At 36.4% G+C, this 27,783-nt stretch overlaps 3 protein-coding genes across 7 annotated transcripts; 1 reads left to right on the top strand and 2 right to left on the bottom strand.

Moving 5' to 3' along the window:
* Positions 1 to 75: 75 nt before the first annotated feature.
* me2 (malic enzyme 2, NAD(+)-dependent, mitochondrial) lies at positions 76 to 12,607 on the bottom strand. The gene is made up of 15 exons (XM_043240701.1): positions 12,465 to 12,607; positions 9,046 to 9,177; positions 5,996 to 6,129; positions 5,763 to 5,912; positions 5,076 to 5,151; positions 4,736 to 4,897; positions 4,105 to 4,318; positions 3,411 to 3,508; positions 3,205 to 3,318; positions 2,194 to 2,305; positions 1,760 to 1,902; positions 1,160 to 1,262; positions 940 to 1,010; positions 742 to 840; positions 76 to 443 (listed from the first exon to the last, which is right to left on the bottom strand). Exons 2-15 carry the CDS (start codon positions 9,151 to 9,153, stop codon positions 282 to 284), a joined length of 1,746 nt encoding a protein of 581 aa, XP_043096636.1. The 5' UTR covers positions 9,154 to 9,177; positions 12,465 to 12,607; the 3' UTR covers positions 76 to 281.
* A 1,495-nt stretch (positions 12,608 to 14,102) lies between these two features.
* Positions 14,103 to 26,791, bottom strand: areg (amphiregulin). Of its 5 annotated transcripts, none has more exons than XM_043238589.1 (8): positions 26,656 to 26,791; positions 20,801 to 20,846; positions 20,317 to 20,642; positions 17,647 to 17,808; positions 16,174 to 16,396; positions 15,545 to 15,703; positions 14,483 to 14,577; positions 14,103 to 14,317 (listed from the first exon to the last, which is right to left on the bottom strand). In XM_043238589.1, the coding sequence occupies exons 3-7, from the start codon at positions 20,354 to 20,356 to the stop codon at positions 14,490 to 14,492; spliced, it is 672 nt and encodes a 223-aa protein (XP_043094524.1). In that variant the 5' UTR covers positions 20,357 to 20,642; positions 20,801 to 20,846; positions 26,656 to 26,791; the 3' UTR covers positions 14,103 to 14,317; positions 14,483 to 14,489. The 5 variants fall into 5 exon arrangements, with proteins under 5 accessions (XP_043094524.1, XP_043094527.1, XP_043094523.1 ...); XM_043238592.1 differs by having other exon boundaries at positions 20,317 to 20,529; XM_043238588.1 differs by lacking the exon at positions 26,656 to 26,791 and adding an exon at positions 22,504 to 24,098.
* Positions 22,267 to 27,640, top strand: ostf1 (osteoclast stimulating factor 1). The gene is made up of 10 exons (XM_043238594.1): positions 22,267 to 22,473; positions 24,105 to 24,151; positions 24,237 to 24,287; positions 24,405 to 24,468; positions 25,059 to 25,112; positions 25,195 to 25,302; positions 25,472 to 25,521; positions 25,699 to 25,777; positions 26,484 to 26,582; positions 26,678 to 27,640. Exons 1-10 carry the CDS (start codon positions 22,440 to 22,442, stop codon positions 26,734 to 26,736), a joined length of 645 nt encoding a protein of 214 aa, XP_043094529.1. The 5' UTR covers positions 22,267 to 22,439; the 3' UTR covers positions 26,737 to 27,640.
* The last annotated feature ends 143 nt before the right edge of the window (positions 27,641 to 27,783 follow it).

The raw sequence follows: 27,783 nt of genomic DNA, 5'->3' as shown, positions 1-27,783 counted from the left end.
TATTTATTTATTATTTTTTTTTTTTCACAGTGGCTTCAGTTGTGATGAAAACAATTAGGCTTAATTTTCTTCATGGAAAATATTATTCAGTTTTTATTTATTCGGATTCTGGAGTGAAATGTTTCCTGGACATGTGTAAGATTGGTAAAATTCATATATAAACTTAAATCGAAATTTAAACGAAGGGAGTAATATGAATAAATACTAGAGAAAAAAAAAAGGAGTGCCTAAAAGAGAAGGAAAACTCCCTTCAGTCTTCCTGGTTTTTGTTCTGCTGTTTTCTAGTCTACTACAGGGCTGTGAGAAACCCCGGGCCATTCGTACATGTCGGGCAGAAATGAATCGTAGTTGGTGTTCCACACAATCGATCTGACGTACGCTTCCTTATCCACAGGCTCCGGGTATCGAAAGGCCATTCCCTTTGAATAGACGTACTCCACCACCTGCGCATAAAACAAGGGGTTATGAAAACAAGTCTCATTTGCAAGCTTTATGAAGACAAATCCTCAAAACAAGACTTTTTAAGAGGCCACTTAGTAAATAAAGACCACATTGAATTAAAAGGAAACAAAATTAGGGCCGAGCGACATATATCAATCAATATATTTATGAGCATTTCATCAGTGAAGCCGGTTCTTTGATTAACGGTAAATCTCCATCACCTGGAGTCAAATGGAGTGGCAGTTAATACACGCACACACACACACACACACACACAGACAGACACACACACAGCCTGACCTTGACGGCCATCTGCAGTGACACCTCTCTGATGTTGGACAGAGGTGGATACAGTCGGCCCTGACTCAGCTCTTCATCCGTCAGCTGATCCGCCAACGTCTACAAAACAAACAATGTTTTATCAGGTTACAGTATGAAATATTAACAAAAACAACTGCTTTTCACACTCAGGCCATGTAGGGCTATTGTATATTTTACCTTGGCAGCTTCAAGGAAGACCGTATCGCTGATGTGTCGCACTCCACTAAGTATAACAGCCAGAGCAACACCTGAAATCACAATCTGTCGGTCAGCACATGATAACAAGACTAGGCCAGATTTACACAATTTGTTCTAAAGACTCTTCATATGTTTGTTAGATATAGCTACCCACTAAAACCCCTGTTACTGTATGACTAGAATTGTTGCATGCTAATACCTGGGAATATATAGGCGTTGTTTCCCTGTCCAGGGGTCAGTATTCTTCCATCTTCTAGTGACACGGGTGCGAATGGACTGCCACTGGCAAACAAACACCTTCCCTGAAAACAGAAACATAACCACTTATATTCACATACTCCTACTGCCTTCTCTCTTGCGTGACCCCGGACCATAAAGCAGGGACACGTCCCCCTCTATAGCTTAGCTTCAACTTGCCTTTTTACTAAAGTGAACACAAGAATAACTTTTATATTGCAAGTAATATTTCATGGCGAACTGCATTGCATTATATTTTTGTAAACTATACAGCTTAATAAAACCTAAGCATTTCTTACCGAGACAATATTATTGGAGACGCATTTATATGCATATTTATGCAATATGCATATGCAATAGTCTGCTATAAATATCTCATTTACAATACATAGAATTTCATCTCACTTTCTGGCCATATAAATATTAGCAACTGTACCAAATTGCGTATTTTGGTTCAGTTTGAGCCTCTGAATAAATTGAGATACTGTATAAGCCATAAATGCAACAAAAATAATTATTTTATTTTAGGCTTTACAGGGTTAATGCATGAATGATATTTAACCTGTGTGAGACTGTAGGCGTCTTCAGCTGTACACTCGGCCTTGGCGGTCGGGTTGCTGAGGGCGAAGATTATGGGACGCTCGTTCAAGCTGCCCATTGCTCTGATGACGTCATGAGAGAAGAGCCGGCCAGCACCTGCCACCCCTGATGAGATTGAGAAGGACGTCAAAGCATGCATACACATGCATTAACACATCATTTAGGGGTTATGTATGATGCATTCAGCTATATCCATAAACTACAATATGCAACAACAAAACAATAACAAGCCAAAGAGCTTTTTTAATTCTAATGAAGAAATAAATCACAAATGTTTTGGTGTAATGCTCGACTGACTTTTAAAAGAAACTAAATGAAATGAAGGTTAAGCAGAGGTAGAACGACTAACTTTGGATTGATTTCTGTACAAGACTCAGAGGGAGCAGCTCGTCTTACCGATGATGGCTGTGGGTTTAATAACATTGACAGCGTCTAAGAAGCTTTTCACGTCGCCGGGATCAGAGTGAACAAAAGCCTCCTGATTACTATCTGTCTCGTAAGCTCTGCCCTGAAAAAGAGAGAGACGCACATCGGGTTACTGGACTGCGGTTGACTCAAAGCATGTGAAAAAAAGAACAAGCTGGTAAAAGACACTGATTTTTTTTTATTAATATTTAGCGTTTTTAGGGGAGCTCAGATAGTCATTTAGCTAAGCTTACAAAAATACTTGTTGCAAACAACCTACTTTATATTATAGTTTTATTTCTGTACTATTTATGTATTATTATAGCTTTTACATTTTCAGTTTAAAATTTGAAATGTAGTTCTTTTTTGTTATTTTGCACTGTATTACACATTTTTTGTTTTACTATTTGTTTAATTTGTATTACATTTTTTAGTTTTAGTTCAGTTACTATTTTTAGCTTAAACTTTAATATTTTAGTTACGGTTACAGTTTTTATTTAGTTCAGTTACTATGTTTTTTTATAAGCAAATTGAATTTAAATACAAATTTTACTATATATTTTTTAATTAATATTTTACTTGTTTAAATTTCATTTCATTTAAAATTATTACAATTTGTATATTTTAAATGATTCAGATTTTATTTACCTGTAGTTATGATAATAAAATAATAAAAATAACCCCGGTATCACTGATTAGATTTTAAGAGTCGTTTCAGTTTCGAAACCAGGTTTGATTAATCATTGTTTATATTCCAATTTTGTAGTAAAATCAATTTTAATTAAAGCATTAGCACTATTGCTCATAGTTTTAAAAACTCACCAATCAAAAGTATTAATGTTTGGCTTATAATTTATCATCAGGAGAGTAATAGTGCTTTGCACACAATCAAGAGCTTATGTTGGTTTTCTGCAAACAAATGATGACTTTGTGTTTCTTGCGAACACTAACTTAGTTTGATATTTTGTCTCATGCAAAGACTTTCTGATATTTCTAACTCACCTTTACCAAGAGACCGTATTTATCAAACATCCAGATTTTCTTTCTGGCTTCTGCCTGAGACATTCCCGATTCCATCATCGCCATCACAATTAGGTTAGCAATTCCCAGAGCTGCCTAAAAATAAACAATCCCGGTTCAAACACAAGTTTAATATCATATTAAACCACACGGGCTAAAGTTTGTGTGATTGTGCGACTTGTGCTCACCTCTCCAGCCCCCAGAAACAGAACTTTGTGTTCGGTTATGGGCTTCCCCACAGCACGCTGAGCTGCCAGTAAACCTGCCAGAGCGACTGATGCAGTGCCTGCAGACACACACAAACACAGCTACTGAAGCTCAACAGACAACACACGTCAAAAAAAACTATCAAACAAATACACAGCCCTGATGGAAATACCAGTGCAAACACGATAAAGACATCATCGGTCTCATGTCTGATCACGCTTTCCTCGAAAAATGCATATTTTGAGGAACGGTTCATGTTTGGAGCACGATTCAGGAGCTGCATGCCAAAGCTTACACTTCGTTTGAGAAGTTTGTTTAAATCACTAAGTGACAATGAATTAAGTTCTGTGATCAGGACTAATGATGCTTGTTTAAATTACACTGAAACAAAGTTTTACATTTTAGTTTAAGTTTTCCTTTTAAATTACAAGTTAAAACTGTTTAAGTTTAAAATTACTAACTCTTCCAAAACTAATAAAATAAATAAAGTGTCCCCGTTTCATAGACAGGGCTTAGCCTAAACCAGGATAAGGCCATAGTTCAATTAGGACATTTATGGAACTTTTATAAACATGTCTTAGAAAAAAGCAAAAACAAAGGCTCTGACAGTCAGTTCGGGCTTCTATCAGCTGAAACAGCTCAGATTTACGTTTTAGTCTAGGACTAGGCACACACCCTGGATGTCATCATTGAAGGTGCAGTACTTCTCGCGATATTTCTTCAGGAATCGGAAGGCATTGTGATTCCCGAAGTCCTCAAACTGTATAAGAGTGTCCTGTCCGTACTTATTCACCACCGCCTCCATGAACTCATCGATGAGATCGTCGTAGCGCTGGGAACGGTCACGCCGCTGATACAGACCCATGTAGAACGGGTCCCTTAGTAACTTCTGCAGAAACACACAAATGCACAGATAAAATAAAAAAACTCTACACACGAAATCACAGCAGCAGGATTTTTATTTATTAATCATTTAAAATTACAACTTTAAAATGACTTAATATTTTGACATTTTATTTATAGATAGATGCAACTATAAAATTGAGATGATAAATTGATAAATATTTATATAATGTTATATAATAAATACATATAATTAATATAAATACTTAAAAATAAGTCAAGTATATTTTAATTATTTTATGCAAATTTTGTATATGCTTTATTAATGCATTATACACAGAGTATTTAATCCACTGGTATGCATACATATGAATATATAGTAGTGCTGTTATGCAATTAATCACAAAATTAAAGTTGTTTACACAATATATGTGTGTACTTTTGGGAATGAATGGCTACCGACCTCGTTATCTGTGCCTACATCAATGCAGACTGGCAGACAACTCTCAGGTCTGATTCCAGCACAGGCCGTATAAAGACACAGCTTTCCTACAGGAATACCCATCCCATACACTCCCAGATCCCCCAGACCCAGGATACGCTCACCGTCCGTCACTACTACAGCCTGCAAACACACACACACACACACACACACACACACACACACATATATATATATATATATATATATGAATGAATGATCCTCAGTGTACTAACACAAACCTTGTCAAAAATCTTCATCAAACAAGCACTATAATAAAAATCAAAAAGCGCCGGAATGCTGGAATACTGAAATCCGATACCTTGACACTGGTTTCTGGCCAATTATCCAATATGGAACGAACATGTCCTTGGTCCTTAATAGAAATAAACAGACCTCTGTGGAAAAAGACCAAAATTTTAATCTCTCTCTGCAAAAACAAACATACAACAAACCAGTCTTTCAGAGTAAATCTCTCATATTATGACAAAATAGACTATGCTTGTCTGGTGAAATATATTGATGTTTTGACCTCATTTAAAACTTTCAACTACACATTGCCACATGTAAATATCATCCACCCTAAACACAACAGTAACCAAGTAACAGATGGTTTATTGTTTACACAAACGAATGTTAGCCCTGACTAACTGTGTTGAAGGATTCAAATAGAACTGAATGATTCATTAAAAGAACTGGTTCATAAAATTGATTCGCTCATCAGTCAGACTGGTCACCCTATGTTTGTTTTTGCATGCAGCCAGGAAAAACAAGTCATTTTTCTATCATAATCTGTCAGTTCTGCCCAAGTTGCTCTCGGTTTGACCGACACGGTTCTCCGAGCGCCAGGTTAGCGGCGTTTCCAAACGGCAACGTATTTGAAATCTTGCGCATCTAAAAACAACTTCAAGACAAGCTGAGAATCACAATACAATCACAGCTTGGTCTACACAGAAAAGGCTCAACGTATCATAGCTAAATAGGTAATAATTAATAAAGTGTAGCTTACTTAGGCCGCCTGAAGATATGTCCATACTGAGTGCATGCGAGACCAACGGTAGGCGTGTAGACGATGGGCATGAGAGCCTCGATGTCTTCCATGAGGACGCGGTAGAAGAGACGCTCGTTCCTCTCCTGGATCCCCATCAGATAGATGTACCTGTCCAAACGAACACCACAAATTAATCTGCATTCTAACTTTCGTAACTAGATTTTCTGGGTGGCAAAGTGAATGAGATGTACTTCTGCAGGGGGTCAGACATCTTCTTCAGGTTCTTCTGGAAGCGCATGGCCTGGGTGTCCTGCGTCTCGATCTTTGGTGGCAGCAGACCGTGAATGCCCAAAATCTGCCGTTCCTTCAGAGTGAAGGCCATTCCCTGTGCATGCACAAATACACGATGAACGTTTACAATAAATGTATTTTTTTTTAAACCACAGTAAAATAGAACATTACAAGGACAGTGCTTTAATCAAACCAGATGTAGCATTAAGTATATTATATTGTTTTAACAACCAGTGATGATTTTTTTGTATTCATGAACAATAATATGCAATAATAATAATAATAATAAATGTGATCCAAACATTTTATATGTTAAAAATAAAGATAAAATGACATTTAAAAATAAAGACACATAAATACAATACAAAATAATAACAATATGCAAAAAGTAAATACAATATTAATAATGCAACAAATTAATAATAATAATAATAATAATAATAATAATAATAATAATAACGATGATCAATTTTAAAATACAATAAACTTACAAACAATTATAAAATTAAATGAAACAAAAATAAATAAAAAACATCCATAAGTGGTTCGAAATTGCAATATTTATTTAATTAATACTTTGTTACATTATATTTTATTTACTTTTTCTTTGTTTGCTTGTTTTTTTTTTTTTTACGAGTGTGTTAAGATTCAAATAGACATTAAAAAATAACACAGACTACAAATGTGTTACAATCAAGTTTCATCACTTGCTCGGTGCAACACCTATGTTTATTTAGTCACAGGTTTGTTCAAATCTCAAAATGAGCAGCAGTCCTGCTTGCCTTAGCGAACTGAACTACAGACAAAGCCACACACACAAAGACAACTGCAGATGGTCTAGTCTAACGCTTTGTTTATGCAGAAGGCTGTGACATATGGAGTGCACAGAACACAAAAGGTCATACAGAGACCCTGAAACGCTGGCTTTATGCGTGTTGGGGGTGGGCCGGAGTACATTAAAACCATGCCTGACTCTTTGACCTGAGGTGCCACAAATGCACATGCATGCTGTGTGTGAGGAGGAAATGTCTGCGAGGAGAAGATCAAAACAGACCCAACAACCAATGAGGGTCAGCGAGAGGAAAACACCCATCTATAACATACAGGAACTGCCTTCACTTTACATTCCACATCCCTGGAGTGTGTGTGCATGTGTGTCTGAGCATGTCTGAAGACTGGGGGTACTATCTAACTATACAACTAACTATATAATGATGGATAGTTAGGTAGAACAGACATGGCTTTTAATTTGGAGGAAAAAACACTTTGCAGATCTTGTGTGGTTGATGTCGAACACTGGGGGCAACCAAACTCATCTGGATTTTGGTTCACTTTATTTAGTAAAAGAAAAATCCAACAAAACAACAAATCACCCAGGCATTAATAACCATACAAGTAAAACAAAAAAGTTAGATTGAGTTAACATTCAAAATAAAGTGATAAAAGATCAAATAAAAGAGTAATAATAGCAATGATCCAAATAAAACTAAAACATTTGTAAATATATTTGTAAATAAATGTCCACAAACTCATTTATTATAGCTAATTATAGTTAAATTATAAAAAATAATGCATGGATAAAAAATTATTACAAATAATCATTTGCAATGTGTCCGATTTCAAACAGACCAAATTTGATCATTTTAAGGTTACAGATCTGTTCAGATCTCAATCAAAGCCCAAGAGCAAGCAATCCTACTGATGCTTAGTTAGTCATTAAGTGCTAGCTAATCATTGGTGTTACGGTGTGAAACATCAAGTCAGAAAGGTGACAACATGCCTTAAATTTATTAAAAAAATAATAATAAATTAAACAAAGGAAAATCAAACAACCCAGACTAAATTAAATGCAACTGCAGCAAGATAAACACAGTTTCCCAACCACATACGCTTTGTAAGCTGAATTACTAGCTGCTGAGAGCATGAAACCATCAGGCAGTTTAGTTTAGTTTTGTACAATAAGCATTTCTGGTTCTGTCCTGGATCATTGCATGATTTCTAAAGTAAAATAAAGTCCTGAAACAAAATGAATGGTCTACTACAGGACGGAAATGAAGCACACGCCCATGTTTGTAGGATACATGGCACTTCTGCTGAGTCATTCCTATAATGTTTTCCAGACAAAAGCGCCCAGACCCTCACCACACACAGGGGCGGTGCTAGAAAAAAAACTAGCATGTAAAAAAACTAAGCAGGTAATGGTGGTGTCAAACTGTATTGTGCATTCGGTCTAACGTTCAAGTGAGCTGAGGCAGTAATTAAACACACTCTACTAAAAGTTTAATTAAGTTTAAGAATACACAATATATACATGGCTTAGTGCGATTATTAAATTACAAGCAGTTAGAGTGACTTTTAACTAAAAGGATCATATATATATATATATATATATATATATATATATATATATATATATATATATATATATATATATATATATATATATATATATATATATATATATATTAATGTTATTATAAATCTAATAAAAAACTGTCATAAAAACTATATTTTATTTATTTGTATGTATATATATATATATATATATATATATATATATATATAAAATATAAAATATAGTTTTTATGACAGTTTTTATTTGATTTATAATAACATTAATATATATATATATATATATATATATATATATATATATATATATATATATATATATATTTTATTTTTTTTTTTTTTTTTTTTTCTCGCAGCTATAGTTATAGTAGCAAATAAATAAATACCTTGTGGCATAGTACGTGTTTATTCGTCATCCTTTAAGTTAATAAATCCAAATATAAAACTTTGGTGAGTAACTCCTTCTGCACCATTTGTTTTATTTGGTGTAAGTGTATGCGTTTGAGGTTTAATTGTAACAGACATTCTCATTGTTTTGTGCCATTATTATCAGGTTAGATTCCCCAATGCAAAATAAATGGTATTAGAAACAAGAAAGGGACAGAGACTGAAAGAGACACAAGAGCTAGAAGGACAGGCAGATTGTGTTTAGTCTAACCTTGTTGGTACGTGGGTTGAGCATGAGAGGTTTCCCCTTCTCTTTGGTGTGGACCCACCGGCACACACTCACACACGGCCTCACACTCGTGCTTAGTCTGGACAGCATGGCTGCACTGATCCCGACACACACCTGCATGAGAAAATACTCACAATCAAACATGCAAACACACACTTATAGCACTCGGACATAAAGACGGATCATTCGGATCAGCAGTGTCTGATAGAAGAGCTCCTATCAGCTAATTAGATTGAATTCTTATGTCTGTTCTCGCACCGCAGTCTCTCCGAGAGCATTAGGAGTCACGGCTGAGCTGATAAACACTCATCACACAGTCCTTGTAAAGGATATCAGCACACAGAAGAGCATCTCTGCAGCCTTTAGAAATGTTGTGGCCTTGAGAAGTAGATTAAAGTACGAATGAACGAATTAATTAAATATTTTGAAAATAAAAACAAAATACTCGTTAAAAATAATAAAATGCAATAATAATTAAAAAACAAAAACGAGAGAAATTATCATTTGTTGCATGCATGCCTTGTGACCGATAACCAATATGACCAAAATGAATTTGAAAATAGAAATTTTAACTTTGCATCTAGGGGTGTATAGAATATTTAATATAGCTGACAAAATTTCAATGGAATATTTCATCCATGAATATAAACTGTCATCACCTCCTACGTTTGTGTTCATGTAGTGTATGATCATTTGAGCATTTGTAATTTTAACCAATTTTAACAGTATCTGCAAAGCAAGCATAAAAACAGGCACATGATCACTGAACAAGACGATCACAATGTAGCACTGGCCCAATATGCCAAGTGATAGCTCTCAGTAAATAATGTCAATCTTGATAAAATGTGAATTTTGGGATGAGATATTGGGAACAAATTCGTTCCTTGACTCAACGACGCACAATCGTCTCCCTTCCCCCATGTGCTGATCTCACAGTCCGACAGACAATCACTGCCACACACACACACACACACACACACACACACACACACACACACTTACAGCGACCTTACACTCGCAATCTGATCCACACACAGGGAATCAGGGCAATGAAGGAGATTAACACAAACTGGGCTTTGTGAGGGAAATACAGGGGGTTACTGAGCTGATGGAAAAAAGCAAATGATAAAAAAAGTCAAATTAGAATACAACAAAATAAAACAAAGCACTAAAAATTATATTTGTTCACCTGCATGTCTTGTGCACATTAACCAAAATCAGAGAACCATAAACCTTAAAAAAAAGGTACTTTGACATAAATAAATATTTTATGGGCTTTTAATGGCTTTGCCAAACCAACAAATCTGTGAATCGCGGATATGAACGCTTTTTCAAATTAAAATAATGTACATTTTTATTTGGCAATCACCCACACACATCATTAAGTGCTATTTTTATTAGTGAAAACCACAAAAAAGTAGGAAGACGATATATATAAACGATATGAGGGCGAGTAAATAAACGTTAATGCCATAACGTCACATATCAGACAAAACCAATGCTTTTACAATGAATGATCAAACAAACAAAACAACAAAGATGAACGGAAAACACAAAACATTAAGCAAAATCATATTAGACAATGTTCAACGTACTAAATTATCATTATTACGTATCAAATATCCATTTTAACGCAGGATGTGGATGCAATGTCACTAGATTGAATCGCATAACACAACTAAATATGTCTCATGTCTGCGTGCAAGCGGTTGAACGCACTCGTGTCAGCACTGAAGTTGCCTACTTTGCTGTACTTAAAGGAAGTGAAACCGGTTCAAACACAGAGCCGAACCCTAACACAACCAATAACTCATCACCAGCCACCTACAGTCACTCCTTATCGATTTATCATACAGTGTTCTTCAGGGCCATTAAAAGAAGTCAAAGTACAAAATAGTGGTGCGTGCTGATATAACTGCTGTTGTTAGGTCGGGACCGTTTCATCCGGTGTGAATCACAGCGGACTAAGTTTCAGTGTCTTGCTCAAAAGTTCAACGATGACAGAGCAGGGACCTCTGGGGTCACTCCAAACTGGGACCTGAGCATTAAAACACGAAAACAGTATATTTCAATAACTAAGAACTGCACGAAGACCAGACCGGAAATGTGATTTTAAATGGATGCACGTGGCAGGCGCTTTTATCCAAAGCAAATTATACTGCATTTAAAGCATTTCCCGGGAATTGAACCCGTGGCCTTGGCGTTGCTATCATCACGCTCGCATACACACGAGACGCATAAGCCACTACAGATTATTCACCGTCAGGCTACAACCGTGTCCCGGAGATAGAAAACAAGCATTCTTTCTGTAAGGCTGTTCCTGCCGTGACCTTTCACAAGTGACCCCGGAGGTTATTTTAGGGAGCAAATGAGTGTCACACCAGATCTGCCTAATGTGTTCTCGCTCAGTGAAAACAAGCCAGCGAATTGGCAAAGCATCACCCCACAGCTGATGAGCACATCGTGAGCGAGCAAATGCGATTTAAGGAACCGCATTGAATCCAAGCGTGTTGATTAAAGATCGTGGATTAAACCTAAAGCCTATCAGACGCTGGCCCGGATCTCAAATCAATGCATGACGCCACCCTTAGAAGTTAATTTGTGAAAGCAGATTTTACAGAAAGTAGTATGACACAACATCGAACCTACTTTCAGCTACCCATCTACTAGATATTTAACCACTAAGCCACTGCTGAAGTGATTTTATTCAAATAGATTAAACACACATTGCTAATTAAGGAAATTAAGGCATTAAGATTAGAGTAAAAAAAACTACTAGAGGTCACCATACCTCACTAGCTAGTTAATTAAAGCAGGCCTACATTATGACAATTGTTTTGCATCACAATTTTTATGAAATTATTTTTAAATATGCAAACGACTTATTAATTATGAGCCAGTTCCAGTTCTTCCATTGCGTTGGTATTTTTTTTTTTTTTTTTACATCGCTGTGTTTCTTTTTGAGCTACATGTATAAGACAAATGATGCATGAACAAACACTTCTGTAGAAACTTGCTAAATGTGGATAGGAATACAACTGCAAGGTTTGATGCATGCAGATGATACTGAGGTGGAGAAAATAGCCTATATAGTGTCTTGTCGTCAGATCTTGAACTATTAAGCCTATTAAACAGATGGACTGCTCTGAAACAGTTAGTTAATACAGTAAACCTAAGGCGCAACAAGTGGAGAATCAAAATACTGTCAATGTTAAAACGGAAGGCCATCATTACATTATTTAACAATCATACAAGCACGCTGTAAATGTAAGTCTGATAGTTGAGTGAGGTGGTCTAGGGAAGCGATGACAGCTACTGTTTAGCTAAGCTAACACAAAAGGCTGAAAATACTCAACACACTCCCTCCAGAGCTCTCGTAAAGGATATATCTGAAGCCTTACCCTTTCCTTCAAACGTCTGAGAGTCCGTTCACAATAATACGCGACTAAACATTATATTTTAGATCAATTCAGCGGTGTGTGGTGTGCGCGTGAGGCCGCGCTCTGTGAGTGACAGCCGCGAGCGCTCTTGGCACGAGACATTCTAACACACACGCAGACAGCCAATCAGAAACGAGCAACGGCACGGCTCTTAAAAGTACCGTAAAGCTCGTAAATAAAGCGCATGTAAACAACAACAACAAAAACAGCCGACCACAGAAGCGGAAGGAAAATTACAAAATCACAGTAATTTCTTGCACAAAGCTTGTTTTAAAATCAGTTTCAGTTTTTTATTCGATAAAGTAAGAATTTAATAAATGTAAATTTTTCTCACTTTTGTTCATAACATTGTTTTTTTTATATTAATATAATGTTAATATAAAAAGATAACAAAAGGCCTACACATAAATAGGCTACTTATAAATAGGCCTACATATTTTTCATCACTTGTGCTTCTAAAGTGGATAGAAAGAGTTTTTCAATATTTTTAAAAAAATTTTTTGTCTTATTTTTTTCTTTTGTCTTATTTGCATCTTCTAATGCATCCATTACGTGTATTGATTTTTTTCTTATTAAGTTATTTATTTTGAATTTTTTTTTCGTTTCCAATTTTATATTATATTATATTATATTACATTAGGCCTATATTATATTATTATTGAATTTGTCGAATATGTATCCAAATCAACACATTGTGAGATAAATCGATATGAACGTCTGCTTATCTTCGTTTACGTAAATGTATTTCCATGTCTGTTCGCTCTGTGTCCAGGAGAGGTCGCAATTAGTTTCTAATCTTTCCAATAAAATTAAAAGTCCTTTCACAACCAAACCCACCACTAACCGTTTGGGACGTTTGATGTACTTTTTAAAACGTATAATTAGTATTATTATCGTGCTCCAGTATAAATATGCGTTAATATGGTAGCACTTGGTAAGGGTAATACGGTAGACATTAACAAACATAATATTGATCAGATCGGCATAGGATGTATTTAAATAAAAATTTAAGGCAAAAATAAGGGAATCAAAATTTAATGACGTTTAATGTATTTAAAATACACTTAACAGCTAGTATCTGTTAAGTACTATTATATCGGCCTTAAACTATTATAAAGTGCATCTGCTGTTATGTCAGCCACTGCAATAAAGTATTAAAACAGCTATTTATTGCTGGACTGTGCCTCTTTGGAACTGTCTGAGTAACATACCATTCATAATGATGCTTAAACCTGTTTCACCTGTAATTTTTTCCCCCTCCTGCCCTATTTACCAAACATTTGATCAAACACTCACCTCCAAATTAATCTGTTTCTTATATAATCTTCTATTATGTCACGAAACATAAACCCTCACAAGGATTAAAGATGATTGGGAGAAACAAACTGTGCAGAAAATTGCAGGGAGAGGCACCGGGCTCCACCTGATCAGGCTTAAAATGACCGCATAGGACATCTGCTTTCATCTGTGAATAATAATACCATTACAGCTGTGATATTAGTGCGTTTTCACCTCACTGACCTACTCTCTGAAGACTTATATTACTCTTAATGATGTTTTATATAAGATGGCTTCGGATGAGTGAAAGAAGGAAAGATCTCACGAGAGTGTCCTTTATTTCATATGTGTACACGAACATGACATATCAAATAAACATGAGATTTTTATTATCAAAATAAACACAAATACTAATGAAATTATAGAATTTGTTAATAAATAGGTACAAACAATAAATATGCTGTTACGGTAGGTTTTATTATATTACTCTGTGTGCAATATATCTGCAGTGCACTCCACACCAGCATGAATCCTACCTGAAACGAAATAATTTCATGTCAATAAATGTCTATGTATTCCACGATAAATTGTGTAAACTGCTTTTTTTTAATGTGGAAGAAGGAACTGGAGTTTCACAGACAAAAACCACCCCGAAAGTCTCTTTTACATTTATCTACCTCTAAATAAAGACTTGGACTTACTTCCTCTTCACACCATGATGTTCTTCTTCTCTAGTTGCTCTCTCTCATTAGTGGAGCTCAAGAACGCCGCCTGAAAGCGGTGATGTGTTCTATAGCTGTAATAAAACCACAATACAACAAAATGAAGTTAACAGTTCTGACAAATACTCAAATACACTCTTCTTAACATTTCCTATTTATTTATATAATTGAATGCATGAATGCATTGTTGATTTTCTTTCATATTCATGTTACATCATAGTATCTAAAATAAATAAATAAATATAAATATATATATATATATATATATATATATATATATATATATATATATATATATATATATATATATATATATAAAAGCAATTAACCATTTAAGCGCGTTCATGGATCATCATTCATAGAACCGAATCTTATACTGAAAATAATACAATTTCTAAATTTTTTGTGTTGTGTTTTTTGTTGTTTAATGCACATGGCAGTTTACCTTAAATGAACTAAATGATTTGGGGGAAAAAGTAACTCCAACCGATAAAATCACACCGATCACCCGCAGGCCGTATCAATCCGCTCGCGAACGTAAAGAAACCGGAACTACTTTCTAGATTATGGGACTCGTTTTATTCAGACTGGCGCCACCTAGCGTCTCATTTATAATGTAGCGAAAACATTAAGCAATGTTAATTAAGTGTTCATTAAAATATATCTGGTCTTTACTAATGCTCTCAAAAACTAAAACATTTATGCGTCATGCACGGAAATAACATCATGCATCTAATAGCTGAACATTCATCCAACATTTAATAAGGTCCATGTTGCTACAGAAAACATTCAAAAGCAACATTCCCAGAATGTTTACAAACGATACAATGGAAACTTAATCAACAAAATGTTCCCAGAACATGTTTTGTTACCTGGTACAGTTACATAGTATTAATAATAATAAATAATGAGTAGGTGTGTCTAAACTGCTGTCAAAATACGTGCCAAGTATAACCCAGGTGTGTGTTTTGTGTGTGTGTGTGTGTGTGTGAAAGATGAATGAGTGAGTGTGGGTGTATATTTAGCACTGAATGTACTTACTGCAGGCAGACCATGAGCAGAATGGCTAGGCAGCTAATGACTGAGAGGACCACGGCCATGATGACGAGGGCCGCGTGGGTCCGGTCGGTGCTGCTCTCGTCCCGAGACGTCCCGAGAAGCTGGATCCCACAGCGTTCCCCATCGTAGCCTCTCTTACACCTGAAACCATCACACTTTCATTACTCGTGTTAATGCAACACCGAATCCAAATGGACGAATTAGCATTTTTGAAGTGCAGGTGTGTGGGACGCGAGCGTAAAGCCAGTTTCTGCAACGGAATATGAAATTAAAAGAGGTTCTCGTGACTTTTTTCCAACTGCGTCACAATTTAGAGTTTTTTTTTTTCTGCGAACAGTAAAATTTAAACCTTAGACCTCATACGTATTTTCTAAACTTTATTTCTTTTATACAATGCATTTCATATCAGAATTTTCCTCACAATTTTCAAAGCAAATGAAAAAAGGTAATGTCCTCACAACTTCTCATAATTATCGAATTTCGCAATTCAGCATCCACATCACCCAAGCACTGACGTTAAATCTCGCAACTCCGCTAAATGTGGAAATGTTAATTTTCTGCAGCTCTTGTCCCGTGCCGGAAACCAGCTTGTGTAGGTGAGCGTCACTCACACGCAGACGGGCTCCCTGAGGCCGTGCAGGTACGTGCAGTGGCCGTGGATGCAGTAGTCTATGTGAGAGGTCAGGCAGGGGTCAGCCGTGGTGCTGTGGCTCCTGTGACTGAGCGTGTGATTCGGCTGAACGGGAGTAATGTTTCTATTCTTTTTTCTTCCTTTGTTCTTTTTGCGTCCAGACCGCTTGTGATTCTGCTCGTCTCCTTTACTGACTTGGGGTGCTGAAAGATATGAGATGCATGCAATTTGCTTCCTTCAGTTTTCTTAATTGTCTTTCTTTTTTAAACTTTCTTTTCATTTATTTTAATTTATAAGATTAGCAGTGCAGATTAAAAAAATACAACATATACACACTTTTGCACACACAGCATAAACAACTATATTCATCTCGGCAGGGCACAGAATTATATATATATATATATATATATATATATATATATATATATATATATATATATATAATTCTGTGCCCTGCCGAGATGAATATAGTTATATATATATATATATATATATATATATACACTTGTTTGCTTTATTGATGCAAAGTGGAATTTTTGTTTTACTTAATGCACTTTATTTTTAATTAGAACAATAGCTAAATGCCTCATTATTGAACTGCAAAGGTTCAGAAAACAACATATCAAGATAACATAAGTTGCATTAGAATATTTATTTTTTGCCATTAATGCAGCATTGCTGAAACTGGACTACTCAAACTATTGAACTGAAACGTGCTTTTCTGTTAGATTTGTTCAGTTATTGTAATTATATTAAACTTTGTAGTTCATTTCTGACCTTTTCCTTAATGATGCATTTAATGTCCTAATTAAAACGCCAAAAGGTGTCATTCCACTCAGTAATTATCATCAGCTTAAGCTCAGAACAGGCGTCTATAAAAAAAAAATTGTCGCAGGTTTGTGCAAAGATCAAAGTATAACCTCCTTTACAGACTTGGGTTGCTGAAAGTTTTGTACTTTGATTTTTATCCGTTGGATCTTTAAAAGCTGAATTAAATGGTTGTGATAAAACCCTGGAAAAAAAAGATGCAGGTGTCTTTTTCATCTCCAAATCCCACATCTCTACAGTTTCTGTCTGCTCATTTTATTTAATCCAAATAATAACAAACGCAACACAGTTCTTTAACATTTTGTCACCATCTTTGGTTGTATTGCACGTAAATCATTTTAATTTAAATATAGTATAATAAGCATAGTTTACTTGATTTTTTTCTTTTGAAATATCCTGAGATATGAGTTATTTTAAATTATGTGTTAAATTGACATCGTATATGAATTGAATCTTTGTATATAAACACTCGTTTTGATTAGCAGAATAATAGACGTCCACATGAGACTGTCAAAAGTTTGACCCTTTTCGTGTATATTTTTATTTTTGGTGTTTTTCCTATATTATGACAGGACGGTGGGATGTGGGATTCGAACTCGGGACGCACTTTCCAACGACGCTGTACCTTTAAATGAAGTGGACTCGCTGAACATTCCTGACGGATCCTGATCGTCGTCAGATTCCGAATCTTCCCCCACGGCGCTCTGAAGCCCCTTCCCCGATGACGACATCACGGTCACATGATCCAGCGCAGACGTTTGAGCGGCAGCTGTCTGTTTGGTGAAAGCTGCGCACAGAAACACACGCAGCAGAAGTGTGATAACTGCTTGTGAGGAATACTGATTTGTGTAGTTTCGGCCCAGTTTGCAAATAATAACAGGATCAAACGCTTCATTATACCACAATGACACATTAACCTCAATTAGCATTTATAAAGAGCGGTTAATCTTCTAATGTTGCGGTTGGTGTTGAGTCATCCTGTAAACACCCCGTGTGTATTGTATTGAGAAGATTATTAGCTCTCTCTCTCTCTCTCTCTGTGTGTGTGTGTGTGTGTGTGTGTGTGAGAGAGAGAGAGAGAGAGAGAGAGAGGGGAGAGAGAAATGGAGAATGACAGACATAAGCGAGTGGAAAAGTTGAGGTTATGTGAGGTAAAGCTGCACCTGCCGCAAGTACAATACAAAATTAGAGTCCTTTATGTCTCCTTTTCTTGTTGGACACCTGTTTATAAAACGCACAGTTCAGAATACAATATGATAAATACAGCGCTCCATTCATGCAAAAATACACAGTATAATAAACACGTAAAGATAAATAATGCATAAAGTTCGCCAACTAGCATTGCACTATAACAGTCTATAAAAAAAATAATTATGCATGCTATATTATTTTCCCTTGTTACTTACACCAAAGTATTCCGGTTTACCTGGCAGCAGAAGTTTTGACAGCCGTAGGGCTTTTGTGAAAACTACAGATCGTGCTTCCGCACTTTTCTATCTCCGCTTGAGAAACGTCTGATTGCGCCCAGTGCATTATGGTCGTTGAAGTTCTTGTACTTTTTTTTGCCGCGACCCTTTTCTGTTTTGTATAAGCGTGCAGCACCGAAAAAAGCCTTGACGTTAATGTAACATGTTGAGATTAATTTTTCTAGATGAAGTATGAAGACTAGTGTAACAATGATTTTGATGAAGGAAATGATTATAAGCATTTAAATATCTTATCAAGACTAATGGCAGATATAGAGTGACTACTAATTCATGCACTTTGTGTACGCATAGTAGGCCGTACTGTTATATATAGTTTTTTAAGACTATCAAGCAACAATTTTTGCATCTAATTATGTCTCAATGTTCACAACCCATGTGATTCATTTGCACAGCAAAACATGCTATTCAACAAGAAAATATGTAGGCCGGGACTTGATTTCATCCATCAGGAATTGATTGGGATCAAAAAAGGTGGGCGTATAAAAGCAGAATGGAGCTAGACCTGAATGGGAACACGAATGACTACTCCCATTCTGAAACACAGCCAGCATCTGTTGATTGAAACTCAAGTAACCAAGGTAATGTTGTTGCATAGGTGGAGCAAGTTTTGATCATCACATTTTGATGAAACATTACAAAGTCAAACACGTTTGCATTTGGAACAACACAAAAAGACCTTTCGGCTAGTACTCAAAGCTGCCATTATCTCAAATTAGCAGGAAGAAATTCCACTTGGTGTGGAAAATCGATCCAGCCTATTGAACACCAATTGTAATTTTGCATGCACACATTAAACAACAATCTTTGCTTGAAACCGTGCATGTGTTATTTTTCTAAAAAATAAATATGCTGTAATTTGATTACATTCAGACGTTAATGTAGCGTGCGCCTTTCTGTCACAGGTAAACTGGCGACGTCTGCAAAGGAAATATTTGTGTACATGCGTTCGATCTGAACACTCCTACCGTCTGGAATCCGGCATTTTCACTCACACATACACACACCTATTATTGTGTGCGGGGATGACCTTTCTAACGTTAGTTCGCAAAGCTAAATATATATTTAACATGCCAGTGTGACGCCCTAATCCTCCGTCCTTTGCTGTAAACAATGAACGCTTTGTGACGTCGAACATGACAACAGACAGTCGAGATTTAAACTGTGTGGCATTCTGGAATACACCTATATGGGAAAAGCCGGAGCTCACAGCTATTCAGAGGCCTGTTACTACAGGTCGAGTCAATTTCCCAAAGCCCTGCCTGTCTGGAGACACAAACACAATACCGCACTTCACTCAGCGAGGGAGTACGAGCCGCTTTGGAGGAGGTTTACTATGCTGGAGCCTTTCATATTCATCAGCGCATTGTCAGTTGTTCAAAGTCGAATTAAAACAGATAAAAAAAATTAATAAAAAATAAGCAAAAACGGAAAATGCACACTATGTTGCAGGTTTCGCTCACTTTTTAACTTTTCATGATTTTTAATTTTGCTACTTTATCAGGGAACAAGCTTTTTTTAATAATAAATATAATTTATAATAAAAAATATATAGCATTATAAAATATATATATATATATATATATATATATATATATATATAATTTTTTTTTTATTATTATTTATTTATTTATTTTTTTGGAGCAAAGCATAACTTGAAAATCATATCTTCACACACACAAAAAACCAATTATATTTTAAGACTGTAATCATTTCCACGATTTCTTCAGTATTTTAAATCACGACTTTAAAATCCCCCATGATTTCCCGACGAGTCAAAAATAACTTAAGATGGAGAAGAGCAAACTCACCGACGCAGAGCAGCAGAGAGGAGAGGAGCTGTAGGTTCATGGCAGCTGACAGCTGAGTTCTGTCTTGAGTTTCTGTTTGTCATGTACTTTTCGTCCAGGAGGAGCTTTTATAGGGAGGTTTCCCTTCACACACACACACACACACAGCTCATATGTGTGTCCGTGTGTGTTTGTAAGCACCTTTTGTAAGGTAAATGTTTGACGAGAGTTCACCTGTAGAATTCATCCACAGGTCATTCATACATAAGTCATTATGCGAGATTCATTTTCCATTTCACGTCACTGGGCTGTGATGCTCAATAGCTCGACTGTTTTGTCAAGTGCTCCTGAATGGGATATGAGAATGCTTCTAAATAAACAGTAATATTGTTCTTTTTTTTTTTTTTTTTTTTTTTGTACTTTAATAGGCAATTATGATGACTTCAAATGCACTGATGTAGATGTTTCAGATTTAGCGACGCAGAGCCACTGGAATCAAACTGACCTTAAGTCTTTTGGATATTTGGAATGGAATATGAGATGCATCACGTCTGGAATGAAAAGAATGAAAAGAATTGGATTCTTGGGGGGAAATGCAATAGATAAAGAGAGGAGCCAAAACACCTCAGTACACACACACACACACACACACACAGTTTCTTGGGTCATTAAGTATATTACTGTCCCTGTAATTTGAGGCCAAAACACTATGGTACGGGACGGAAGAGAGGTAGCTGGTTTTCTTTGATGAAGCCATGAATGAACGTGTTTGTGCAATTTAAATTCTGTCTGAGTCGCCTGCCCTGCGACATGTCCCTCACATCTGCATGGTAATGAGTTTCTGAAGAGCCCAAAAGGAAGAGAAGTACAGCTAATGACCCCGAACCGTTAACACAGAACAAACTAAGCACCCCATTAGACGCTATCCAGAATTTAAACAAGACCACCTTCGGACTCATAAAGCAAACGTTTCATCATTTTTAACTTTTTAAGTAAAAGCAGTGCATTTACAATTGCAATTTTAATTTTGAAAACACAATGAAAAATGAACACCCGATGCGTTCAGTAAATGCACACAGAGGTATAAGAGTGAGTTTGCATACGGATCATCTGAAAGATAACCTCAAATTCCACGAAGCCGTATCTGATTATAGCTGCTCAGCGATACCATCGAATATCTTTTTTTAGCTTAAAACGTACAGAATAAACATGCGGGTCTGTATGGATGTAACGCTACAGAAATTTCTAAAAGCAGAGCTATTCTGGGGCAGCTCCTTAAAACTTGCCTGCAATGCAAACCAACTTGTTGGTGCAGCTCAATGTTATGGGTGTCCTCTAATATGACACACAAATCTAGAGGATTAGAGTTTAGAGGCGTTTCACTGGTGTAAAATACTGAAAGAAAGTAACAAACATACATAAAAAGCTTTTTAAAAAGGCGTTTATCTTTCCAAAAATGCTTTTTTTATTGTTTGTGCTACTGTTAAGCATTGTGTAACTGAGCGATGTAGGTTCATGTTAGTGGAGGTTATAAAGAGTTTAGTACATTCCCTAAATTTCAGCAATCATTTCTATAGAAATCGTTACACAACTAAAGCAGTGAAAATAAGACATGCTATTGATAGTGACACCAAAACTTTGCATATTGCAATAGAAAATTAATAATTTTTTTTTTTGTCGTTGATTACATATTTAGACTTATAAAAATCTAATTTTCCAATGGCTAAGCAGACCTGTTAATTATGATGTATCATTAATAGCCTAAATATTATAACAGGTCTAATAAGTCATTCATCACTCGCATATGCTACGGTTTATTAATTGTAATCTGTAGCAAATGTATTACTAAGTTCTGTTTTGGTAATACTAATAAGGTTAAACTGTAAAAACCATGGCATTTACGTAGTAACTATTGTTAAGTTAAATTTTCGCAAGGGCAGGACAGAGTTTGAGAGAGCTGCGCATGCGCAGTGCAACTTTTCCGCATTGGGCTCCTTCACGCTTCCTCATTGACAGCGCCTAAAGGAAGAAAGCAGCGATACACTGTTTCATTTACACTCTTAACAGTTTTATACCGTTTCTGCGCGTTGTTAACGTCTTAAACAACTCGGAAGTCTTCTTTAAAAGTCTTGGAAAGTTGAGAAATGTCAAAGCCTCCCCCCAAACCAGCTAAACCAGGTAAGAGGTGCTCGTGGAGTAAAAGCCTACCTCGCAAGCCTGCGAAGGATTTTTCATTATTTATTCATTCGTTTTTGCGTTGCTTCTTTGTCCGATAGCCTTACGAACACGCTCGTTTTCAATGTCTTACAATGAAACGTATATAAGAGCATGCAAGTTCTGGTCTTAGCGAACTTTCTCCTGCGGGTGGAGTTTGGCGTTTTTCCAGCGCAGCGCAACTCTCCTTTGCGCTTTTGCGCGTTTTAAACGCTCGCCACCGACCGGCCATCCACGTCTCAGCTTAAAAAGTTCAAAGAGCAAGACGAAAAGTCGCAAAACTCTTTGCCGCGTTTAGCAGGATTGGTCCTCAAAAGAAAAAAATCGCTCACGCCAGCCATTGGCTGCGGTTCGGAATCTAGTGTTTAGTCAACGTAGACGCACTGCGTGCGCACTTCTGCCTATAAGTGGTGCATTGAATCTGGCGAGATATGATGCCTAGAGACATCGTCTAGATCAATGTTTTTCGCAGCCAGCGTCTCACAGGAGCCAGCTACTTCCCCATGTGAAAGAGCAGCTTCTTTATGCTTAGCGTGTAAAAATAACACATGACATTTGGGCTGGTGATTTATGATAATGCTGTGCACAGTCAGAGATATGTGTTGTAAGCAGAGATAGACCAATAGTATCTTTTCACAACTGATACCATGATTGCAGTTATTAAACATTAAATAACCAATATGCAGCGCTTAATTTCTGTTTTTGGACACAGTGATGTTTAAACGTTTAAACTACAGAACTAAAATAATGCGATTTGTGACTATAGCATTGGTTGGTTATTATTAATAATGCCGTTCAAAATGCTAAATCTGATTGGTCCGAATTTATTTTTGATACTGTTTATCGGTCCCCCCTGAAGTTGTAGGATGTCCTCTTTCGTAGTTCGCCCATAATGTGGGCCTGTGACGCGCAGCATGCAAATTTGACCAGAAGTGTGGAATGGGATGTTAGCGATATTTAACACTGTTTTGTTTAGTAGCGTCCAAAACCTTGTTATATCAACTAATACGCTAATAACGTATTATAATGTAGTGAAGGTTCTAGGGGAACCTTGGAACCTCCAACTTTGGGGAAACGTTGTTAGTATTGCAGAAAAGATTTCCTGTTGGTTAAAATGATTTCTTCACTTCTGAAAGACTGATCGTAGCTGTAAGTGGCTGCGAACACGACGGTCGTATCCGCTGGAGGCCGGTTTCAGAGGCCGATCTGGAAGTTCAGGAGGGGCCGTCTGGATCCCGCTCTGCAGGGCTTCTCAATGGTTTGTTACAGGCCAAATGGAAATACCTTTGCAGCCAGGAAATGTCCTTTGTTGGGCTTATAATAGTTTATTTATATATTCAGGCCTCAGGCATTGGGTTCCTCTTAATTTTTGTGTCATAGTTTGCCCCGCGTTTAGTTCTGTGGTACTACCTCGCTGTAGATGTGCTGGTGTTTTGCATACGATTGGTTTGAAGATAAGGTGGAACGTATACTGATCTGTTTCGCCTATAAATAGTGAGCAGAACACGGACAACTCTATAAAACCGCTTCAGTGGGCAGCCGTTATGTGATTATTTGAAAATGTAAGTGTAACTTACATATTATGTTTTAAACAGGCCAGGTCAAGGTTTACAGGGCTTTATTCACCTTTGACCCAAGGACGGTGAGTTTCATTCCTCTATTCGGTCGTTTTGTTTCTTTTAGCTTGCCTGAGTTGAGCTCATCGTGTATATTGCCCTCTTTTTCAGCCAGATGAACTGTACTTTGAGGAAGGAGATATCCTGTACATCTCTGATACGGTAAGTTTCTGATTACTGATAGTTCCTCCTGCGCTCGTGGAGATGAAGAGCGCTACATTCATGGTAGCGTTTGTGATTTTTTTTTTTTTTAACTGATTGCTGGGATTCTGTTTTTAGACTGACAGTAACTGGTGGAAGGGAACATGCAGGGGAAGGACTGGACTTATTCCCAGCAATTACGGTAAGGAAAGCAAGTGGCAAAGTAGAACCTTCAAACCATCAAACTAGAACAGCTTCAGTGATTGAAAAGACATGTGTATGCAATATGTGACTTTTACAGTCTTTTAAGATGTCCGCAAGGCTTTTTTTTTTAGAGACCATCAGTGCTGTTTCCTAAGAAAGTCACATTGCACGTGTATACTTGGGTTTAGGTATTGGAATCAAATACCAACCAACCCTAAAACTAGAGTTAAACAGTTGAGTTTTATCTTTTTTTAAATCCGTTCAAACAATCTCTGGGTCTTTTAACTGCAGCTAAGCATAGATCGTTAAATATGATCAGACTGTTTGCATCTTTTTCAAAAAATGACCAAAGAGTTTTGATAGTTTACTCATTCATTTTTGAGCTAGATGCAAATGGTCTAATCATATTCAATGATATGACACAAGACCTGGAGATCGTCTGAATTCATTAAATGAAAGAAAATGAGCCTATTTTCAATGTGGTCTACCCCAAAGATGGGTATACCTCAACTGATATACATGCATCTGTTAGAGTATAATTGCTATCATAATGTGATTTTTGCCTTTTTGTTTTTTTTCCTCTCTCAGTGGCTGAGCAAGCAGAGTCCATAGACAACCCCATGCATGAGGCAGCCAAGAGAGGTACACAAATATACACCTATCAGGCGTTTTGTTTGTTTGATAATGTGGTGAAACAACCAAAGGTTGTTGTGTGTGAATGCAGGTAATCTGAGCTGGCTCAGAGAGTGTTTGGATAATAAGGTTGGCATCAACGGACTGGACAAAGCAGGGAACACCGCTCTGTACTGGGCCTGTCACGGAGGACATAAAGGTAACAGATGCACACATGCTTTGATTGTTTTCACTTTTGAAAATTGAATTTCCGTGCCGCAGCAGTTGCACACAAGCTCTTCAAACCGGTTTAAGCTTGTTTTGTCCAACAATCGCACGTAAAATAAAAAAAGGCAAAATGAAACGTTTTCTACTTTGTGTTTTCTTAGATGTGGTGGAGATTTTGCTGAGCCAGCCGAACTGTGAGCTCAATCAGCAGGTAAAGTGTTTTTGGCACATCGCTTTTCTTGAGCTCAGATGCATTTCATTAGCATTGGTTAAAATACATCATGAGATCAGTTTATGTATGTATGTATGAAAAAGTTTTCTAGGAACAGAAGCAATGCTCGTGTTCTTTATATTTTACTCAGTGTAATAAAATTTTTTTTTTTTACAGAATAAATTGGGAGACACGGCTCTACATGCAGCTGCCTGGAAGGGTTATTCAGATATACTTGAGATGTTGCTCAATAAAAGTGAGTGATTTTTATTTTTTTTTCCTTGTAAAGATCTTCTTGTATGCATGTGCCAGGAGGGTGGGGCGAGATTCGACATCACAATCAATTAACGCTTCGTAATTATAATTTTAAGAAGAAAAATCCGAAAATGCAGAAAAAAGCCATGTTATGATAACCCTTAAAATGGCTAAATGCCTTTCAAGACATAAATATGAGCAGCACAAAAGTAAGCATCAAGACCAAAAATATTTGGTTCCTAAATAATTGCGTTTTTCATCTTAAAAAATCTCTGGCTTTAGAGTTATTGTTAGGGCAACAACTTTGACATTTCTTTCTTGTTTTTCGGGGGGCTTACATTTAATCTTAAACATTTATATTTTATCCATTGCATTTGCATCATTTGTTAATAGACAAATTTTGTTATATCAAGCAAAATATATTTTATACCTGGGCTAAATTGGAAAGAACCAACAACATGCTTCATCAAAACAGAACTCGATGCTCGACTTTAGCAAGAATAAAAAAAAAAAAAAAGTTCATATTCAGCAGAAGTCTGTTCAACAGAAAGTGAATTTCACAGATTATGTGACAACAGTTAAGTAATAAGAACGATGTCTGAATGTAAAAAGATTAGTAAAACCATTCTCAAGTCATAATTAAATTGGCTCGGTTTAAATTAGCAGCAAAACTATTTGTAAATGAAACGTGATATGTGTTGTTGTAGATGCCAGGACAGACGTGGTCAACAATGAGAAGAAGACCGCTCTGGATATGGCCACCAACGCACAATGTGCCTCTCTGCTGAAGAGGAAACTGGGAGGAGGTAAGTCACAAGACGTCTCCTTTCGGTTACCTCCTTCAGATGTAACTTCCTGTGAGAGAGATTCACACTTAACTGTGTTTCTGTTGAATTTTCAGTAATCCTGCGCACCCACAGTAACGCCGAGGAGTATCTCGATGATGAAGACTCCGACTGAGAGAAGAGCAGCACTAATGAAGTCCATTCATTCCTACATTCATTCCAACCTAAACCATCACAACATGTATATAGATCAGATATATGAGCGAGAAACGTTATTTACAAGGGTGGGGAGGATATGAAAGCTGGTTGTCGTCTAATTGTCTCATCTTTCTTTTTCATTCCAGTTCATTGTAAAAGTATTGCAGTACTTGTCTGTTCTTTACGTGTTTAGGATGGACACAGTGAACATTCGTTCTTCTATTTGCTGCTCCTTTCTTGACTATTTATTCCATAGAACTCTCTTTTGATTTTTAAATCGCTTTTTTAAATAGGGAGATCACCCAGAATGCCTCGCAGCAATGGGTCTTTTTATTCCAAAAGTTTTATGCGCGTAAATGTGATAAATGTGTGTGTGAGCTTTTACCTATTTGTGTGTGTGTGTGTGTGTGTGTGTGAGATGTGCTTGATGATAGCTTCTGAGATGCATGTAAATCTGAATGTTACAACTATGCAAATAAATCAGTGGCCTTTGCTTGAAATGCAAGACTGGAAGCTTGAATATAATTGCATTTGTAAGTCATTAGTCTTAGTCATTGTGAGCATTAATTTAGTCCTATTTTTGTAAGGTAAAAAGGGTAATTGACTTAAGCACATTAACATTTTTCTGAGATTTCAGATTACGATTTATATATGTATTTGTATAAATCTGTATTTTACCAATTTACATTGTTTTAAATCTGATTCAGTGCTAGAAACATGCTATGGAAGATTATATTTGAACTTTTCTCTCTCCAAATTGCATGAGAATGCTGAGTAAGTTGATTAAAAAAAAATACATATTCATACTGAAATCAAAAATATTATTTTATTTTTAACATGTTTTAACGATCTCCCCCGAATTAAAAGTCAACTAACCACCATTCCGTTCTAATGTATTTTATTTCATTGCCCCACTTTAACTAGAAAACTTTTATATAATTGTTTTTTTGTATGCTAGCGCTGAACAGCTAGCCTCACGCCAAACAAATCTTGCATCAACATCGTTATCGTTTATTTTACCAGC

The sequence above is a fragment of the Puntigrus tetrazona genome, chromosome 5, assembly GCF_018831695.1.
Source record: "Puntigrus tetrazona isolate hp1 chromosome 5, ASM1883169v1, whole genome shotgun sequence".
NCBI lineage: Eukaryota > Metazoa > Chordata > Actinopteri > Cypriniformes > Cyprinidae > Puntigrus > Puntigrus tetrazona.
This window is presented reverse-complemented; position numbering and strand designations above follow the sequence as displayed.

Bases quoted from the DNA above. Each gene is read 5' to 3' on its own strand.
- areg (XM_043238589.1), bottom strand. From the start codon at position 20,356: ATGAACCTACAGCTCCTCTCCTCTCTGCTGCTCTGCGTCG. The intron at 15,704-16,173 runs GTGAGTGACGCT...TGATGGTTTCAG, and splicing joins CTCAGGGAGCCCGTCTGCGT to GTGTAAGAGAGGCTACGATG. The intron at 14,578-15,544 runs GTAAGTACATTC...GTTTTATTACAG, and splicing joins CTGCTCATGGTCTGCCTGCA to CTATAGAACACATCACCGCT.
- me2 (XM_043240701.1), bottom strand. From the start codon at position 9,153: ATGCTGTCCAGACTAAGCACGAGTGTGAGGCCGTGTGTGAGTGTGTGC. The intron at 3,319-3,410 runs GTGAGCACAAGT...GTTTATTTTTAG, and splicing joins TGTTTCTGGGGGCTGGAGAG to GCAGCTCTGGGAATTGCTAA. The intron at 2,306-3,204 runs GTGAGTTAGAAA...TCTCTTTTTCAG, and splicing joins AATACGGTCTCTTGGTAAAG to GGCAGAGCTTACGAGACAGA.
- ostf1 (XM_043238594.1), top strand. From the start codon at position 22,440: ATGTCAAAGCCTCCCCCCAAACCAGCTAAACCAG. The intron at 24,152-24,236 runs GTGAGTTTCATT...CCTCTTTTTCAG, and splicing joins TCACCTTTGACCCAAGGACG to CCAGATGAACTGTACTTTGA. The intron at 25,303-25,471 runs GTAACAGATGCA...GTGTTTTCTTAG, and splicing joins CTGTCACGGAGGACATAAAG to ATGTGGTGGAGATTTTGCTG.